Source organism: Phodopus roborovskii, unplaced genomic scaffold, assembly GCF_943737965.1.
Source record: "Phodopus roborovskii unplaced genomic scaffold, PHOROB, whole genome shotgun sequence".
NCBI classification, from domain to species: Eukaryota; Metazoa; Chordata; class Mammalia; order Rodentia; family Cricetidae; genus Phodopus; species Phodopus roborovskii.
In genome coordinates, this window is record NW_026126586.1 from 2,878,306 (window position 1) to 2,899,054 (window position 20,749).

Below are 20,749 nucleotides of genomic sequence, written 5' to 3' on the forward strand. Positions count from 1 at the left end.
AACTCTGCTTACTCCCTGTCCCCAAACCCAGCAGGAATTGACTACCACAAATTAAAGCTGAGTATCAGCAACAGAAACATCAGAAATCTTACAGACTCGTGGAAACACTCATTACTAAACACAACAATAAAAAAAGTGAAGACTTTCTAGAATTGGATGAAAATGATTATAAAACATGCCCACACTTATGAAGGCAGTTCTAAGAGGCAAGTTCATAGCCTTTAGTGCCTATATTAAAAGAGAGAGAGGGAGAGAGAGAGAAAGAAATTTCATACTAGTAACTGAAAGTTCTAAAACAAAAAGAATTCACATTCAAAAGGAGCAGATGGCAAGAAATAATCAAAACTCAGGGCTGAAATAAACAATAGAAACAAACAACAGAAACAAAATATTTAAAAAAAAAATCAATGAAACAAAGAGTTTCACTAGATTCAGAAGAGGGCTTTGACAAGATCCAACACCCCTTCATGATAAACGTTCTGGAAAGAGGAGAGATACAAGGGATATGATTTTAACAACACCCCTTCATGATAATAGTCCTGGAGAGAGTATGGATACCTAAACATAAACAAGTCCATAGCCAACATCAACTTAAATGGAGAGAAACTCCAAACAATTCCACTAAAATCAGGAACAAGACAAGATTGTCCACTTTCTTCATACTATTCAGTATAGTACATTAAGTCTTAGCTAGAGCAATAAGACAACTGAAGGAGATTAGGAGATACAAATTGGAAAGGAAGAAGTCAAAGTATCTTTATTTGCAGATAACATGATGGTAAATATAAGTGACCCTAAAAAATTCCACTGGAATTTATCTGTATAAAAGATTTACTCAGAAAAATCAGCAGCCATCCGATATACAAAAGACAAATGAACTGAGGAAGAAACCAGGGAAACACTATTTTTCACAATAGCCTTAAATAAAATAAAATATCTTGGGGCAACTCTAACCAAGCAAGTGAAAGAGTTGTATAAAACTTCAAGTCTTCAAAGAAAGAAATTAAAGTCTTCCTTCAATCAGAAGATGGAAAGATCTCCCATGCTCATAATTAATAAATTTTAAAAGGCCATCCTCTCAAAAAGTAGTGCAATCCCCATCAAAATTCTAACACAATTCTTCACAAATTTTGAAAGGACAATTTTCAGGTTCATGTGGAAACACACACATCCCAAAAAACAAAACAAAACAAACAAACAAACCTAAAACAATCCTGAATAACAAAAAGAAAATAACTGTGGAAGGTATCCCAACCTCAGCATTGCTCTGCATGTACTGCTGTATAAGTACCTCACTCTAACTGATGCCACCGGAAAAGAACTGTGGAAGGTATCCCAACCTCAGCATTGCTCTGCATGTACTGCTGTATAAGTACCTCACTCTAACTGATGCCACCGGAGCTCGAGGGAGGCACCACCATCCCTGATTTCAATTTGTACTACAGAGTTATAGTAATAAAAAACAAACTAACAAACAAACAAAACACATGGTATTGGCAGAAAAATAGACTCTTTGATCAATGGAATCAATCTGAAGATCTAGACATAAATCCACATACATCTGACATCTGTTTTTGTTTGTTTGTTTGTTTATTTTTATGTAGAAGCCAGAAATACACACTGGGAACAAGACAGCGTCTTCAACAAATGGTGCTGGTCAAATTGGACAGATGCATGTAGAAGAATCGAAACAAACAGATACTTGTTATCCTGCACAAAACCCAACCAAAGGATCAAAGACCTCAACAGGGTATCAGATACACTGAACCTTAGAAGAGAAAGTAGGAAGTAGCCTTGAATTCATTGACACAGAAAAAGACTTTTTGAACAGAATACCATTAGCACAGGCACTAAATTCAATAATTAATAAATGGGACCTCATTACACTAAAGAACTTTTATAAGGCAAAGTACACCATCATTCAGACAAGGTGGCCGCCTAAGGAAAGGAAAAAGATTTTTACCAACTCCTTATGAAACACAGGCTAGTATCTAACATTTATAAAGAACAACAGCAAACCTAGACATCAAGAAAACAACCCAATTAAAAAACTGAGGTACAGAAGATCTAAACAGAGAATTCTTAAAAAGAGGAAACTCAAATGGCTGAGACACAAAGAAATGTTCAATAGCCATCAGAGCAATGAAAATCTAAACTATTTGGGCTTTCATCTTACAGCTATCAGAGCTGCTAATATCAATAACACGAGGACTCATGAGGACAAGGCTGTAGGATAAGGGGAACAATCATTCACTGTGGGTAGAGTGCAAACTTGTACGGACACTATAGAAATCAGTGTGGCAGTTCCTTAGGAATATGAAACTCTATCTCAAGATCCAATACAACTCTTGAACACACACACAAAGGATGCTTCCTCCTAGCAGACACATTTGCTCAATCACGTTCATTGCTGATGTGTTCATAATAGCCAGAATCTGGAAACAACCTAGATGTCCCTCAACAGAAGAAAGAATAAAGAAAATGTGGTTCGTATACATAATGGGGTATTACTCCATTTAAAAAAGTGAAATCATGAAATTTGTAGGTAAATGGATAGAACTAGAAAAACATCAACCTGAGTGAGTTAACCAAGACCCAAAAAAACAAATAAGATATCACTTCACTTATATGTAGATTTTAGCTGATAAGTCAATGGTAACCAAGCTCCAATCAGTTGAACCAGAGGCTAGGTATAGAGTAAGAGATTGAGGGACAGATAGGTGGTCTCATTAAGAAAGGGATAACTTATATTTTTATTCTATTATATATTATTTTATTATTACCCCTTACAATCCTGTTTGTTTTCTAATGAGAGACAGAAAGAAAGTGGATCCACATGGGAAGGAACTGGGAAGAACAGAGGGAGGAGAAACTGAAATCAGGATATATTATGTAATGGGGAAAAAAATCTATTTTCAATAATGGAATTTTCTTCCAAAAGGAAACATATGAAACAATGAAATATGTGAAATCTGAATTGAGTAACTTTTTTTTAATTGGCTACTTATTTGTTCAACTTACTTGTTTATCTATTACAAAATAAGTCCAGAGGACTGGGAATATAATTGTATTTTTTTTAAGTCAAGGGTTTTAGGTAGGTAATTTAATACAGATTAGATATATGATATAATTTAGGAGTTATTAATTTTAGTTATAATAATTTAGTTATAATAATTCAGGGACTTGCTTTAAACAGTACATAGGGATAAGTAGTAGGAATACAGAGAAGACAAAGTTAGCCATAGGGTGGTGACTAATGAAGTAGGACAATGAAATGTATTACACCATCCTCTCTATTGTGGCTATTTTACACAGACACACGCGCGCACACACACACACACACATACACACACACACACACACACACACACACACACACACACGAGGTTGGGGGCAGAGACAGAGGATGTTCATGCAAGCACATGTGAGCATTCAAAAGGAGAGGTAGCAAATAACCATATTCTGACACTCCTGAAAACAAAAAGAATCTTTACTACTTACTGGAAACAGTGCTTTCCATGTATCGTCTCAATCAATTATCACAAAGATCCAATGACCTCAGCTTTATACCCACGTTAGAGACCAGGAAAGTAGTTAGCAGATGATCATCAGCCTGGATTAACATTCAGAGCCTGAGGATTGCGTCCCTCCTCTTTCAAAGCAGTACCCAATAGAGATGAGCTTCACCCACACACTAGGTCACAGAGCTAGTAAGTGCCCAGTGTTATTGGGCTATCTTTCTATTGCTTTGCTGTATTTATGCACTTCCCCAAGATTCTTAGGACCCAAGACAGATATTATAATCCATGTCTTTTCTAGGTTCTAAGCCTACCCAAGAACTAATCTCAATCTCATCATCCAGAATCCCCCCACGCTGCCTGCCCACCCACAAGTACGTGTGCATGCCTGTGTGTGTGTGTGTGTGTGTGTGTGTGTTAGCTACTGGGGATTGAAAGAATTGGACCCATGTGTCTTGGTCTTGGACATGCTAACCAAGTTCCTTAACTGAGTTATATCCCCAGGTACCTTGGCTCTTTTTAAATATAATGAACAAATACATTGATCTAATAGCCATTTTTTTAGACTTTAATGAAAATGCCAGTGTACTGGTTATTACTGGTTATTTCTCTCATCACTGTGACCAAATACCAGGCAGAAGCCACTTAAAAAGGATTTAATTAGCTTGACTTGCAGTTTAATACCAAGGAAGCCATGGTAGAATTCATGGTAGCAGGAGCTGAGGGTTGGTCTTACCACATCTTGGCTGACCAGGAAGCATCCCGCAGGAAATGCTGTCTCCTTCACCCTTTCCATTGAGTCCGCACTCCTAACAGTACCAGCCACACTCAGAACACTCAGACATTGTTCTGCAGTTAAGCTTCCCAGGGATTGAGAAGAAACACGCACCCGATGTGTCTTCTGGATAGTTACAAATCCTGGAGTTGATAAGAAGCACTAACCAGCATGTCTTGAAAAATGTTTACATTATAAATGACAAGTTTTCAGAGCATAGCTCATGGTAAAAGCCACAACCTCAAAATTTCCTTTTCTATTAAAACATTTTAATCTTTACTATAAAGAACTTACAAAAAAAAAAAAAAAACTTTAAATCACACAGCAATTAACTATACCCAAAGTCTACACATCTCAACTCCTTTACAGTTAGAACAGTCATGTGAAGCTGTGGGAACTTCACCATGGGGACTGTTGGCCAGTTACTAGCATTTCTTATTGTCTAGCTCTGTCTTAAATATTAGCCCATTTCTATCAATCTGTGTTTCGGCGTGCTCTTATCTTACTGGAGAGAGGGTCCGGACCTCTTACCGCTCTTGCATCCTACATTTTGACTCCTCTCTATATCTCCCAGAGTCCTCCTTGTCTCCTAGTCCCGCCTATCTTGCTTCCCTATTTGCCAACAGTGCTTTATTCATTAACCAATAAGAGACACATTTACAGAATGACGTCTCCCATCAGAAAGGAAGGTAAGAAGGAACTGAAAATTAATGTGGTCAAACTCTTTCCTAGGTAACTGTTTATAAGAAATAATTTATCTGAGTTGCTAAAGAAAGGAAACAGAATTCAAAAGTTATAAAAGTGCATGATTTCTTCAACTCTGCAAGCCCCCAAGTTACCACAGCCTGCCCGGAGTCTGCAACCACATGGCTGGGCCTTGGACTGGGTGGGGTGAACAAACACAGCTTCTATTCTTAGTATGAGCTTTCTGGCCACTCTGAAATCTCCTGGTCACAAATTATGGTCTGTTAACTTTTAAAATAGATTTTTACTCTCAGAATTCATAGAAAACATCTCAGAATCAAAAAAGAGACATGTAAGTTCTTATATAAAGCTAATTCCGTTTTGAAAATAGTTTTAGGTAAAAAGTATTACACATTTTAAGAGGGCTTTAAATACCTTTCATTGCAAATGCACTTAGAAGAGTATACCCTATAATCTGTAGACTACTCATTACTAACAATAATATCAGAAATTTTGAATTTTAAAAATTAAATTTGTCCAAACTTGAAAATTATTATCTTGGCAAAAAATAATACAATGGATCTAAATTGATGATACAGATTACATGTTAACTATTAAAAGATTTTCTGTCTTCAAATTTTAAGTAACATAATTAGTAATTTTTGCTTGAAAAATATTGTTGAAAGTAAAACAAAAGTTATATATTCTACATCTTCCTCATGCTTGTTAATAAGAAAGGCAGAAGGAAGGCTCTCTGCTCACATCAGGGACAACTTTTCTGCTATGCACACAGTGCTGTGACAGGACGCACGACACTTTAGATCTTTAGATCCATGGAAATGTTTGCCTTCTTCTAAAAGCAGAAAAAGGAAAAGGTCAGCTAGGTCAAAATTGGTTTCAGTATATAACATATTTGTCATTATACCCAAACAAATTATCATTCTTATTTTCTAATGGAAGAAAGATTCACAAAGAAAATCATTCCGTAGTCCTACTACAAATACAATCCCTTCCAATTCCAGAAGCTTCCCTAGGTGGCTGGCTCTGTATCACCTTTCCAAAGCAAGAGATGGCCAATGTGTCTTCGACCCCTTGCCTGGGAAGTGATGGGCCACTGTCAGCACGTCCTCCCTCATTCCCAGGCCCCTCTCTGTGCCTCCTTCCTACAGAAACAGGGATGGAGAACCAAGGCTCCAGCACAGAGTTAGAGCTTCTGCAACTGCAGTTTCCTCTCAAACCTTAGCTTCTGATTCCTTTGTAAATCAGATGAAAACTTTCAGAAACATATCCACATAAATATCAAATTTTTCATACAATTCATTTTTACATGAAATTCTACATTCTTTGTAAGAAGCATTTTTAAATACAAGTGATCAACTGAAGCACCTGAAACATAAACTCTGTGGGTAAAACAAGACTCTCCCTGTCGAGGGTCGTTGCCATCAGCAGCCAGCTTCAGTTTCACACAAAAGCTGATCTGGGCCTGGTCTGGGACTTGGAGCTTTGGTTCTAATGATAACAGAGACATGGGCGCCACGGAGGGAATGAGGCCTATCCTGCCAAGCTTGGGATGGCACGTGTACAGCAGAGTGATATCCTTGCTGTCTTTTGGCTACATCTACCTGCATCGCTCCCTACGAGGGTCTCTGTGGTGAGGACAGCTGCTGTGATACCATCTGTGGCATGAGGTCGAGAGCTTCAGAAGAGCTCCTCTTGTTTTTCCTGCAGCCCATGGCTTCTGCTTGCAAAGGCTGCCAAGTGCAAAGCCCTCCCTACTCAAGCCTGCAGACGCATGTGTCTGTGTGCTTACAGGCCGTGTGGGCTTCCAGAGCAGCTGCTGGGTTAAAGCACTCCCCGCTCCTGAACAGCAACCACTGTGCAAATGGCAGGCCGGACTAAAAGGCCTCATTCACAGGGCCAGAAAGCCACCAAATAGGCCAACCCAGCAGCGAGTTCTTCCCCGCAAACAGTTTGCCTGTGAAAGGGTCTTCATGCCCTTCCTGTCACCCTCGCATACCCCCTTGCACCTGGCTCTCTAGAGAGACAGTAAAGCTCAGCGATGACAAACTGTACTGCTTTATCTTACTATTAGTGTGTCTTTGTGTTGGTGAATGTTTTGTCTTTACCGAGATCTGAAAAGGCTAAAAAATGAAAAATCATGTCTCTGGCTGTCTAATCAACAACAGTGCCAGAGGTCATATACTCAGGTTTCCAGGGTTACTAGACAGCACGACTGACAAAACTGAGCAGGGACATGAAAAGCTACAGGTAACTCAGCACATGTGAGCCACTTATACGTTTGTTTTCTTTGACGAAATAAGAAAAGCCAGAGTAGCTGCCCACATGTGACGGTCTCTTCCCTGGGACCACCGCTGTCAAAGGCATCCATAAACACTTCACTTTCCAAGAGACCAAAGATACTCTTGGATAGTCCCCACAGGCACATAAATGATGGAAACCATCAGGGTGCTAACGGGCTCACCAGAGTAGGCTAAAGGGACCTGTCCTGCCCAGAGCTCCTGGAGAACAAAGGACACCTCAGCACCTAGAGGAGACGGCACCACGTCACAGGATTTGCTGCAAATCTTCTGCACATAACCACAAACCCAGTTTGACCATTTCCCAGAAATAAAGCTTCACACGATACTTTCCACTGGGTGTGGCTTCTCCTCCCACTTGGTTGCATGACACCCAACCTCTGTCAACCTTCAGACTATATGCTCTCACACATACGGATACACAGTGACAGACACACCACCACTCCTACAGATTCCACACTTTCGCTGCCAAACGTCCTACTGTGAATCCAGTTCCAGGGCCTTGTCTCCTGCATAATCAGCAATGAAAGTAAAATTAAAGAGCAGAAGTTCAATGTTCTCTGCTTTCTGTGTGGGCTACTTTTATGTTGACTTGACACAGCTGGAGTTATTGTGGAAGAGGGAACCTTAATTGAAAACATGCCACAACCAGATTAGTTTGTGGGCAAGCATGGGGAGCATTTTCTTGACAATTGATGTGGGTGGGTCCAGCTCATGTGGGCAGTGCTACTTCTGAGCTGGTGGTCCCGGGTTCCATAAGAAAGCAGGCTGAGCAAGCCATGAAGAGCAAGCCAGTAAACAACACCCCTCCATCAGCTCCTGTCTCCAGGATCCTGGATGATGCACTATAAGCTATAAGTTGAAACAGACCCTTTCCTGCCCATGATGCTCTTGGACATCATGATTTACCATAGATACAGAACCCCTATCTACTGGACCTTCTCAGGTATCTGGGAGCGTGTCAGGGTAGGAATGCTTTAGTGCTATCAAGGGAGAACTGGACTAGCCCAGAAAGTGAAGGTCACCAATGCCAACTTCCAGATCCCACATAAAGTTAATGGATCCCACCTAATATCTGGCTGCTTAGTACCAACTTCAGCATGAAGATAAATATTTTCACAAAAATCATTCCAAAGTAACAGGAAAAATGCTGATGGAAAAATTATACCTCATGGATCCCAGGGTAAAAAGATGGTTAAGTTTTAAATGTGACAGGTTTTAAAGTTTAAAACCTAAAAGAAAATAAATTCATATGAATTTTTCTCTTCAAAATGCTGAATATTTGGCAAACAAATTTGTGCACACCTAGATTCTAACACTCTTTATAAGAAGTAAATGTTCTGAAGCAGACGCCAGTTAAATTTTGCTTTTGATTTTAGGTGACCCAACACATGGGAAACAATACAAGGTCCTCAGAGGTTAACAGAGGTTGAGGGCAGGAGCATGTCAGCACCTATATACTCACATGGTTCCTTCCATAATGTTTTAGACTGAAGATCTTAAAGTGACACCTAATTCCTGCCACACAAAAAAAATCATTCATTTTATTTTAATAGCAGTGTGTTAATAGATGTCCATCACCATCGCAACACACCTGGGTTAGTGAAAGTGCAAGCTTATTTGCTTCGTTTTGAAGTTGGGGCTTCCAGTGAATATATAGATGGATGGGGGTATTTAACTGAACATGTTACCTTCATGTCTGGGAAGTAAATAAAGGTGAGGATTCCATCCCATAATTCCCATTAAGAGGATACTAAATGATTTAAAGAATGTCCATCACTGTCCAACACTGCCATCCTGGAGCCCAGGACTTCAGTGCCCTTGAGGAACACACACATTTACACTACAGCAAGCAGCAGAATCAGAACTGATCATGCCTCGTTGAAAGGTAAACGATAATTTAAGCTTGCCAACTTCTTTTAAGAAAAATCCTCTCTCGTTCAAACAGACACAAATGAAAATGGTGGTTGGGGAAATGGCTTAATTTGGTAAAGTGCTTATCATAGAACCATAAAGACCTGGATTTGGCTCTCCAGCACCCCCATAAAAACTGGGCTCAGAATTGGGCAATGGCATGTATCTGTAACCTCAGGGCTCAGCGACATGTTTCTGTAACTCCATGTAGATCCCCGAATCCCGCTGACAAGCCAGTCTAACTGAAATTGCACACTCCAGGTTCAGCAAAGGAATCTGTCTCAGAAAAAAGATTGATAAACCTTCAGTCAAACTAACCAAACCAAAAGAAAGAAAAAAATTATCCAAATTAATAAAATTAGAGATAAAAGAGGTATTACAGCAGATACTGGAGAAACCCAAAGAATCATAAGAACTTTTAACATCTATAATCTACAAAATTGGAAAAATCTAAAAGAAACAAATTAACTTGTAGATATATACTACCCACCAAAGTTAAATAAAGGTGTAATAAATGATTTAAACATACCCTTAATATGCAGTAAGATAGAAATCATAATATAAAATCTCCCAAGTAAAAAGTTCAGGGCCAGATGGAGCCAGTGGAGGATTCTACCAGTGCTTCAGTGCAGAACTAACAATATTCCTCAAGCTGTTCTACAAAAGAAGAGGAATGTTCCTAATTTCTTTTATGAAACTAGTATTACCCCCAATATCAAAGCCAAACTAAGACACAACCAAAAAAAAAAGTATAGGTCAATGCCTCTTTTGAACATAGATGCAAAAGTTCTCAATAAAATACTTGTAAATTGAATTCAAGAACACATCAGAAAGATCATATATCATGATCAAGTCACCTCCATCCCAGAGATGCAGGAATAATTCCACATATATAAATCAGTAAATGAAACACAACCCACCACAGAAATAGACTAAGGAATAGAAACCACATTAGATGCGTGTGGTGGTTTGAATAAGAATGACCCCCCCATAGGCACATGTATCTTAATGCTTAGTCTCATGGAGGTGTGGCTGGGGCTTTGAGCTTTCAAAAGCCTGTACCAGGCCAGTCCCAGTGTCCCTCTCTCTTCCTGCTGCCTGAAGACTCAGATGTACAACTCTCAAGCTACTTCTTCACAAATGTCTGCCTGTGTGCCTCCATACTTCCTTCCATGATAAGGGACTAAGCCTCTCAAACCGAGGGAGCCCCAGTTAAACACTTTCTCTTATAAGAGTTGCCACATGTCTCTTCACAGCCATAAAACACTGACCAAGACACTATCCTAAAGGTCTTTGGCAAAATCCAGGAACCACTTACGATAAAAGTCTGGGGGGGGGGAGAGAATAGTTATAGGCATATTGGGATATTATATCTCAGCATAATAAAGGCAAAATACAGGAAGCACACAAGCTAAACAGAAAAGTAAAGAACAAACCTAGAGTTCCCCCAAACGCAAACTTACCTTCTCATCAGGTTACTTCTCTTCCTTGGAACCTGCACAAGACAAGTGAGAGCTACTTGATTCTGTGCTAGATTCCCATACATTCATTTGGGAAATAAACACCATCCAAATAGAATAACCAAGACTAATGACAACCCAAGGGCTCACCGTGACAGGTCAAAGAGTCCACACCACATAACTAAGGCCAGGGGCATGTGCCAGTGAAAGTTCACTGCTCTGTAACTAGGATCCTCCAGGAGTTCGCGTTTATGAACTTGGCCTGTGCCCACCATAGTGAGGGCACGGCAGTACCATCAGTCTGTCCCTTCTGATATAAACCATGTAGACTAATAAGCTCCCGTTTGGCAAGCATCACTATATAACCTCCTCCGAGTAACCAGCATTCACTACATGTAAGGTGTGTCACTTGAGCACGAGATGAAAAGATTAAAGCATATGGAAAGACTTTTTCAGCAAAGGTTGGAAGGCCAGTCACCTCTCTCCAGGAATAGTACTGGTCCCATGGTCAGATCAGGTCTCTGTAAAGGTGATTGCTCTGAGAAGGCTTTCTCCACACCCCAGAATGTAACACAGACAAACCCACACACAACTAGTCAGTAGATTTATCAAAAAAGGTAATACAGTACATCAATAAAAGGCCCTATTTCAAATAAATGGTGCTGAAGGAGTCATTTATACTAGTATAAAATAATATATTTATATTTATATGTAAACATATATATATATATTCCACATAGAATATGAAAAGTAAAGCAAAGGTTCCAGAAGTTAATAAAGGAAAATCGTCATGGTCTTAAAATGAAACTTCTTTAAAGGAGGACAAAAAAAAAATCATGACCATAACTGAAAATGTTAATAAATCTGGTTCCACTAATATTTGGAATGGTTTTTCATTACAAGATAGCGTCTCAGCCCAGTGAAGAAACAAGCCATAGCCAAGAGAAGACATTTCCGCATCTATATCTCACAAAAGACACATCCAGAAAACATCAAGTCATACAAATCAATTAAAAAAAAAAAATTTCAAATAGGCAAAGGAGCCAAATGGCAGTTTTTTTTTTTTTTTTACAAAGACAACATCCAAATAATCAACATGAAAAAGTTCTCAGTATCATAGTCACCAGAATATTCTGTCAGAAAGCCACAGTAATGTTACACTGAGCACATAACCATGAAAATGATTACAAAAAGAAAAGACCATAACAAATCTCCTGACAATGCAAATTATGAATATATGAAGTAATTAGAATTATTCAACCTGTTTAGTATTTAAAATACTTAAGCTAGCTAGGAAAATTACTTGGTAGTATCTACTACAGCAAACACAAATGTGTGCTACGGAAGACGTTAATATTTTAAATAAATGCAAAATTATGTATGAGACCACACATAAGCGATGAAAACCTTAAAACAACTGTACAGATTTAACAAACTATTAAATGGCCCACTGAGAGCACTTAGTAGCTCTACTGACTGCTAGAATGAATGGCTCAGTGGAAGGAGGCAGGGGACACCTCAGCAGCTCACTTAAAATAAGTTGAAAAGTCCTAACCGCCATGAGTACAGGAGATGAGGCGCACAGAAAGAAGCAGGGCACCACAAGGGAACAGTTACAAAGCCTGATTCTAATGGTAGCTGCAAACAGGCCATTTTATCCCTCTGTGGCCACACTAATTGGTAAGTCAGTAAAAAGCAACTGAAACGTCATAAGCAATATTCATAATAAATGTGCAATCCCTTCCCGATCATTTGCAGTGAGAGAACAGAAACCTGCTACCATCCCATCCTCAGTCTTTGTTATTTATGAACAGTATATGCATGCATGAGTAGCCTGTGTATGTATGCAGCTATCTACGGCAGAAAAAGATCCACAGAAATTGCCATCTGTAAGACCACATTTTGTTCTATTAATAGCTACATACTGCAGTATTATGTAACAAATTTTCCAATTCGGTTATGGTGGTATGCAAATAAAATAATTCAACCATAGCCAGGAGCTAAAATGTTCACTAACCAGTGTGGTCCTGTATATGTCAAATTTTATATGATCACTTTCTATCCAGAAAGTATCTTGAATCTTCACTATTGATGTATTTTATCCCCTGTTACTTAGTTAACACCTGTAGCTTTCAACTCAGTATATTTAGCACACCACAAGAAGATGCCCAAATACTCACTTCACAGTCAAGGAAAGTAACTGTGGATCAGAAAGAATTTGGAGCATTGCAGCCAGGACAGTAGCTCTACATTCACATTGTTAAGTGCATGTGGCCTCCTCCTAAGAAGCCAAACTCTTCTAATTAGAAATATGCCAATATTTCAAGACTGGCGGAAACTTCTAAGGTTAAAGAGCCAGAATGGCTCGGGCAAACAGAGGTAAAATGAATAAGTAAAATAAAATAAAAATAAAAAATAAAAAAACTATGTCACAAGTTAAGAGTACAAAAGGTTGGTGAATCAACTCAAAACAAAACAAAAAAACCCACATGGCCTTTCAAGACAGACACATTTGGTCTAAATGCTGGTTTGGACTCATGTATATTGCGTGACCCTGCTTGGGAATTCTTACTCCTTATGAAAAGGGTTCTTTCCTCTGTAAAGAGGAAGATGTCTCCTAGCAATTTCTGGTGAGGGGGTGTGTGAAATGATGACGATGAAACATCTGTTTCTTTACCTAATCCACTCACTGCCACAAAGGCCTGGATTTACAGCATTAGATGACAAAGTACCCTGAGAGAACAGAGATTCCCTCTTCGACACTGCATATCAGAACCACAAACTCCTCAGGGTTCTCTGTTCATCATTAATCCCACAGCACTCCCAATAAATACCTTTTGACATTCCGATATCAATGACAATAAAACTTCAAGTTATTTAATCCATTAAAAAGAAACAAAAGCTGAGCAGAAACTATGTAAGTCACTTTTAAAGCACTTTAGTGCTCCAACAAACAGTAACACTGTCTGGCCATGCTTCTTAAACTCTGAGATCAAAACATACAAATTGAAAGGTCTACACTTAATTCAGGAACACAAAAGAGGCAGATCTTTCAGCCTCATGCAGAACAGTTATGGAAGGGATGAAATTCCTGGACTCAACTTTATATGATAGTATTTCCTCATGAGTATTTTCAAATATTTTTTCAAACAAAATCAGAGGAAAGTTAAGTGCAGGAAAGAAATTTCTTTTGGAGAACATAGCCATGAAGGGGTAAGTTCTGATTAGAATCACTCCCTGTTAAATCTAATCTAATCATAAAACTGATGAGTTGATCAGAACTATTAACTCACATCTGTACATACACACACTTATCTACACACTTTCCACAAGACACTGAACTATCTTCATACGCTGAAGGAGTAGTAAGACATAGGTAACCATGAGATGGGGAGACAGAGCGGCATGAAAACACAGGCAGAGTGATCTAGAAGGCAGAAGAAGAAACACTTCGTACTGAGAGGCAACAAACCGAATAACATCCTAGGCATGACTAGGAAGAAGGGAAACAGTCCACGCAGAGAAAACAGCGGGACTAATATAAAGGCTAAGCTTGGATCTAGAAGGCCATGCCACACTGTTCCCGGACAAGTGGTAGCGAGCAGACCATCCAAACCGGGATACTTCCGACTGACAGTGGACCGAGGCCCTATGGAAAACTCACTTCTGACAGTGGACGGAGATGCTCTGGAAAACTCACTTCTGACAGTGGACGGAGACGCTATTGAAAATTCACTTCTGACAGTGGACGGAGATGCTATGGAAAACTCACTTCTGACAGTGGACGGAGATGCTATGGAAAATTTACTTCTGACAGTGGACGGAGACTATTGAAAATTTTGAATAGACACAAAATAAAAACCCAGACTTTCCTGAGCCAACCAAGACAGATGGGAATGTCATGACACTGTGGCCACTTACACATGTTCAACTATACTAAAACACGGGATTCACTCTCCAAAGCATTGACAGAGTGAAATATTTCACTCTCCAAAGCATCAACAGAGTGTACCTGAAAGTTTCTCACACTCTTCTGTGTGTTGAAAGATAAATCTTCCAAAGGCATGGTGTACAGTGAATTCCAATTCCAATGAAACCTGAAGGAGCCAGCTCATTTCAGTGAGAAAGGGAGAGGAAACAGCTTCTGGATAATACTCACGGAATTCCCACTGCCTGCCATGCACTGAGCACACATCATCTCACTGCATCTCACAGTACTGTGAGAGGGTCTGCATCCTGCCCATCTTAGATATGGGATCCATGGGACTATATAAAAAGGATGCAGGGGAGCCAGATGGTTGTCAACCCTCTCTCTCATTTAGCTTCAGGACTCTGCCTTATGAACAATCCAAACACGTGCCACCTAGCCAAAGTGTAGCCAAGTTGAGAGGGTTGCCTGGAATACATCTTACCTAACAAACGCTGCCATAGATGTTGTAGAGTGCACAGGTGCCAATGCAATTAATTAATGATAGGTTTTTGTGAACCCCACAGTTCTGGAGTTATTCTGACATTAGAGGTAAAGGGTGTGAGTACAATTTCTCCAGTGGCTCTGGCTTGAAGTTGAGTTGAGTTTTAACACACTCATGCCAAGCACAACCATCCTGATTCATTATTATCAGTAGAAAAAAACACTTACATAGATAGTTTCAATACAAAATATGTTTTCTGCCATTGATGTGATCTTCTGGTGAAAATACTTGCATCCCACTAATAAAGTAGCTGACCAAATACAGAGGTCTAGCAGTTGAGTAGGCAATACCATCCAAAACTTAATGTTTAAGGGTAAAACAGTTACTTTGGGACCAATATAAATGTCTAAAAAGAAACTACCAATATTCATTTTATATCTGTATTATGGCTACAAATAATATTGCTATATCTATTGAAAATTCAAATTTTGGTAACTTAAACCTTAAAATAAAACAGTAGAATTTAAAGCCCTCACAAGGCACAAAGCACTATAGGAGGAAGGAAACTTATCTGGGAAGTGACTGGTAAAATCAACTACTAAAACCATGTCCATCAGCTGTCTGTATGGATTTGATCTAAAGTGCAAATCAAATGGAAGGGTCAGAAAAAGGAAAAGCAAAGACATTTTAGTGTGTAAACACAATGCACTCTGATCACTCTGGGACACGCTCTTTTAACAGTCACTGGGCTTCAGTGCATTAGTACAAAGTAAAGTGCAGAGCTGGTGGTTGGCTGTGAGATTTTCTGATCTAAAAGATCTGTTGGGATCTGCCTATCTATCCAGACAATTTGCCCTGAGTTCCAGTTCCTAAGTGCCTATTAAGCCGTGTTCCTTCTTGTGTGAGAAAGGGAAAAAGAAAGCAAGAGCTAAAGTTGAACACAGATATTAAGTTCCAATTCAAAAAACAGTTACTGAGCGCTGTGTTATCAGTGCAGAACGGCCAACGCCAGCTGCTGCCTGTAAAGAGCCCACTTAACTAAATCACAACCCAGTATAATGCTTGAATATGTGTAACGGGCACTAAAAAGCCTGGTGTTGTTCATGCTTGGAAGCTCGGCATCGAGGCAGGACATATGCTGATATAAAGATTATAAGATTATTTTTTCTACTCAACAACATATGATATGCATATTAAGAAAAACAAAGTCACTGTGAAGCTGGAAGGCCTGACCACGTAGTTATGGCAGGTGATGAAACAGCTGCCTGGCTATCTTATCTAGCAACCACTGCCGCCAGCAGACACAGAGATGGGAAAACCAAATCTGGTAACCCAGACCAGCAAGCTCCCTCACCCACACAAAAAGTGTAAACGGATGGAGTAATTTAAAGAAAATGGAACAGACCACAGTCACGAGACACACTGCACGCAGCTCCAGCACCTAAGACACTTGCTGGCCTCTCCAAGCTCTGCCTCCTTCCACGCTGTGTGAGTGGCAGGGGTCCATGTCAGAGTCAGGGAAAGCACCACAGTGAGAGCTCTGTAAGCGGCGGTTACTGTTACTTCATCTGACAGCTGCAGATAGAACCTCCTATGGAAAAGGGCACCGGTATGTGACAGGGGGGTGGGGTAGAGAGAGCTCATCAAACTGCTCCGTAGCTTGACTATGGCAATGACTAGGAGATTCCATGCATTTGCCACAGCTCATAAAATTGACACTAACTGTGAACACAACCATAGCACCCTTTTGAATGCAAAGTATTTAACTGGCTCTCATCAAAACAAACCACCAAAATTAATATAGGCATTTTGATACATTGATTTCTAAAATAAATCTAAAGTCCCAAATACAATTTCATATTTTAATTAATGAATAAGCTATGTACTTAAAAAAACAAGTGGCCATCTGAACAATTAACTGGATTATCTATTTGGAAACAGATAGTGTGACTAAGTGAATTAGGAAAAGAGAAAATGAAAGTGGCGTGGTCATTTATTAGATTACTAAAGACGACAGGCACAACTTCTTCCATTAAAATCCAGTAAATGACTCTGGAGATAATCTCAAGAACACACTGTTGTTTTCAGTAAGTTACAGAAAGCTAGAAATATCTGCCAGTACTTTCCACAACTTCCGCATGGTTTCAGAGTATCTGTAAAAGATGTTATGATTTCCATCAAGACTGCTACCGTAACTGAGGAGCTCTTTTATGTAGAACCCTGTCTGGGGACAGGGGAACATCTATCTGGGGAGAAAAAAAAAACATTTGACAACAATTTCTTCCTCATTGCTATTTATAAAACAGATGAAACACCCAAGAAATTGTTTTAAATAAGAAGTAGACTTCTGGTCAGCTTACAGTGTTTCTGAACATGCCGATCATGTTAGTGTTGGAGACGTCCCTTACCTACCTCTTATCACGTGTATCCCTCGTTCTGACTTAGTGACCCTGACCTAACAGGATGTGAAGCCTGAGAAGAAGACAATAGAGAAGCATGAGACAGCCAGCGGCCACACAAGCTTCTCAGCCTTCACTGCACTGACCTGTCTTCAGCACCTGATGTGTTCACCAGCCCCACTCCCTCACAGACCCCCTGACAACACTCCTCGGGCCCTGTAGCAGGAGCAGAGAAACCAAGCAGAGGACTTCCCATGGCTTGCCCTATGAGATCTGCCATGCACTTGGGTTATTTCTCAGCAAAAGTGAAATATAATCTCTGCCACTCGTGTGGCAAAGGTACCTGTGTAGTACTCATTGTTTTATAGAATCTGATATTAAATTAAGATACTTCTTTACCCTATATAGATATTATCTTTATGCTGCATAATGTGTCTTTAGAAAGCACAACACTAAATTCCTAAAACCTTGATACTTCAAGATACCAATTCATGGAAAAGAAAAAAAAAAAAAAAACCTACTTACCTATCTGGAGTGGCCTTTCTTCCTATACTGCAGGTACAATCAACTTTTAACACTACTTCCATAATTTTCAAGAACGGTTAAGTAAAAAAACAAGTTGAAAATAAAGGCCAGAAAGGGGAAATCTGTCAAGTTCTCTTACTTGGTACAAGATACTAAGATATGATTGGTAAATCCAAAACCACCTGTTCTAGAAAGCAATGGAACTTAGAGAAAATGCGAACTTCTTCCTCATCACTGCTCCAGCCTTACAGTAAATAACTTCCTGCACAACTACTATGATCCTGGCACAGTGTCGCTAGGGGCATAACGGTGAATAAAAAGCTAACTGGCTTCATTAAATGAAGAAAATGAAAATATAGCTTTGAAACTCAGAATTCAATATAAGTAGCATCGCCATTTCCCAACCAGTGATTTCTTAACAACTCATCCTTTTCCTTGCCTTTCGATAGCCTCAATGGAGAAATGGTACCAAGGACTCAACCTCAAGTTCATGCCACAAATAAGCAAGCCATCCTTCTGCCTTGGCTCCCACACAACAAAACGAACAACACTGCTATATCCATCAGGGTTCCCTATGACTCTCAATGTGGATGCTAACAGATTCTAGCCTTTTAGATGTGAAAACAAGTCCTCAAACCCCTTGGGAGGAAAGGGTTGTTAAAATTAAGTAAGTCAGTATCTTCTCTGAAATTTTCACATAAAATTTTATTAATAGCAAGATGCAAAAATCACCACCATGTATTTGTTAACCAATAAAAATGGAAATATCACATAGCTCTGCAAGCAGGATCGATAATTATACATACTTGAAAACAAACTACATCCCAGAAGAAACGACGTCACTAAAAGCTACACAAGCCACGAAAGGGCACTACTTCTCTTGATTTAAAAGTTAGCTGCAGGAAGGCGGTGCACTCGATCCTTAGCCCCTTCCACTGTGCCCTCCCACATATAAACTGAGCAAACAGATGACAAGGCTGAACACACTTGCACAACTGCCTCTTACAGCAGCAAGTGGTGTATTTCACTAACTGGATGCAGAGGTTGATAACACAGTGACACCATCTCAGCACTTGGCGATTTCTGAATTTCCAATCCCCCCAGAGCCAGCTCTGTGCCCCTGGCACATTCTGACCTCTCACCTAAGGCTGATGGGTGCAGCACTACTAATGTGCGCTGCCGCCCTGTCCTAAAATCCTCTCGTTTTCCAAAAGCAACAGTCCATATCTGCTCCAAAATCAAGCAAGCCAGATGGGTTAATCTGGCCCATGACTCTACTTTTCTTACATTATCAACTTTCTTCTTCTACTTCATGTCACAATAAATATTTTTATGTTGCAAACTAGACTGTAATATTTGAAGGAACCACCACAAACTCTTAATGTCACCTCATGAAATTTAAAATCCACAAAACAATTGGTGGTTTTCTAAATAGCACCATGAAAAAAAAAAAAAAAAAAACAAGCAAAACCATTCCAAAGGAACTTGCTGATCTGGAGGCCTGCCTATGGCAGCTCGGAAAGAATTATATTGTGCGGGAACCATAATCTCCCAGAGCTTTTGAGCCTAAGAAAGAGGAAATCTGTGTTTATGTTCCCTTTCTCCAAGTAATTGATGGAGGGTTTTACATCCTTCAAAAGGTCGCTTGCTAGAGGCAACTAATTACCAAGTAGATTAGAAGAAAGCTATTAAATAATATATGTTCATTGCCTGGGGTTTTAAGAAAATATTTTCACACGATCCCTGTCTTTAAAATGCAATTGCAACCTTACAGAGAGTGTGCCACCAGGCTAAGCTGCTGTTGAAAAGCCACGTCCCTACCTAGGCAGGTACAAGGCCCATTTAATTCCAAGTCACGGGAGAGAGGTGACAGCCCCAAGTTGCTCTGGGGATGTCACAGCATGGCTCTGGTGCACGCTCCGGATCACCTCTCCCTTCTCCCCAAGGCCATGGGCTTCCAACGCCTGCTCCAGCAGCCCAAACACCCGGGCTTCCCCTTCGCAGCGGGCTCACTCGGCATCGCCTCCTTCCGCCACCGCTTCCCCGGGGCGGGGAAAGCAGCCGAGCCCAAGGACGCGCGCGGGTCTGCTACCTACCTTGATGATGCTGCTCCGGCGGGGCAGGCCGCCCGGCTTGCTGTCCCTGGGGACGGGAGCGGCGGCCGGGCTAGGGGTCCGTGCGAGCGCCACGCCTCGAGGTCCCCTGGCAGGGCTGGCCCGGGCTTCGTCCCCGGACACGCCGAGGCTGCAGTCTCCGTTGGAAACCCCGCCGCTGTCATAGCGCGCCCGCCCGTGGCCGAGGCGACCTCCCCCGCCGCCGCCGCCTTCCCCGGCTCCCGCTCGCAGGGCGCCCTTGGCGCCGAGGGCCGGGCCCGGGGAGGTGGGCAGGGCCTCGCCCGCGGCGCCCCGGCCGCACTCCGCCATGGGCGTCCCGCGACCCGCCTCGCCTGCACAAAGCCGCGTCCCCGCGTCCCCGCCGCCGCCGCCGCCGCCTCCTCGGGCCGCCCCGCGCGGCCCCTCCTCCTCCTCCCGCCGCCGCCGCCGCCTCGGCCGCTTCTTCCGCTTTTTCGTTTCTTTCTTTTTTTTTCCTTTCTCTTTTTGATTTAGATGTGACGCGTGTGGCGAGCTCGCCTGCCGCCCGGAGGACGCCGCGCGGGCGGGCTCAGCTCCGGGGTCCTGCGGGGGTCGGAGGGAGAGAGACCGGGGAGAGAAGGAGTCAGCGCGGGCGGCGGCGCCCCGGCTGCC

General features: G+C 41.1%; 1 protein-coding gene across 1 annotated transcript in view; it reads right to left on the reverse strand.

Annotated features, from left to right (window-relative positions):
• The window catches only part of Plcl2 (phospholipase C like 2), a 144,780-nt gene extending 124,286 nt beyond the window's left edge, over window positions 1-20,494 (reverse strand). The window contains exon 1 of the mRNA XM_051204188.1: window positions 20,102-20,494. Coding sequence (XP_051060145.1) covers window positions 20,102-20,428 — 327 coding nt within the window. The 5' untranslated portion in view covers window positions 20,429-20,494. The remainder of the gene's footprint in view (window positions 1-20,101) is intronic.
• Window positions 20,495-20,749: the final 255 nt, after the last annotated feature.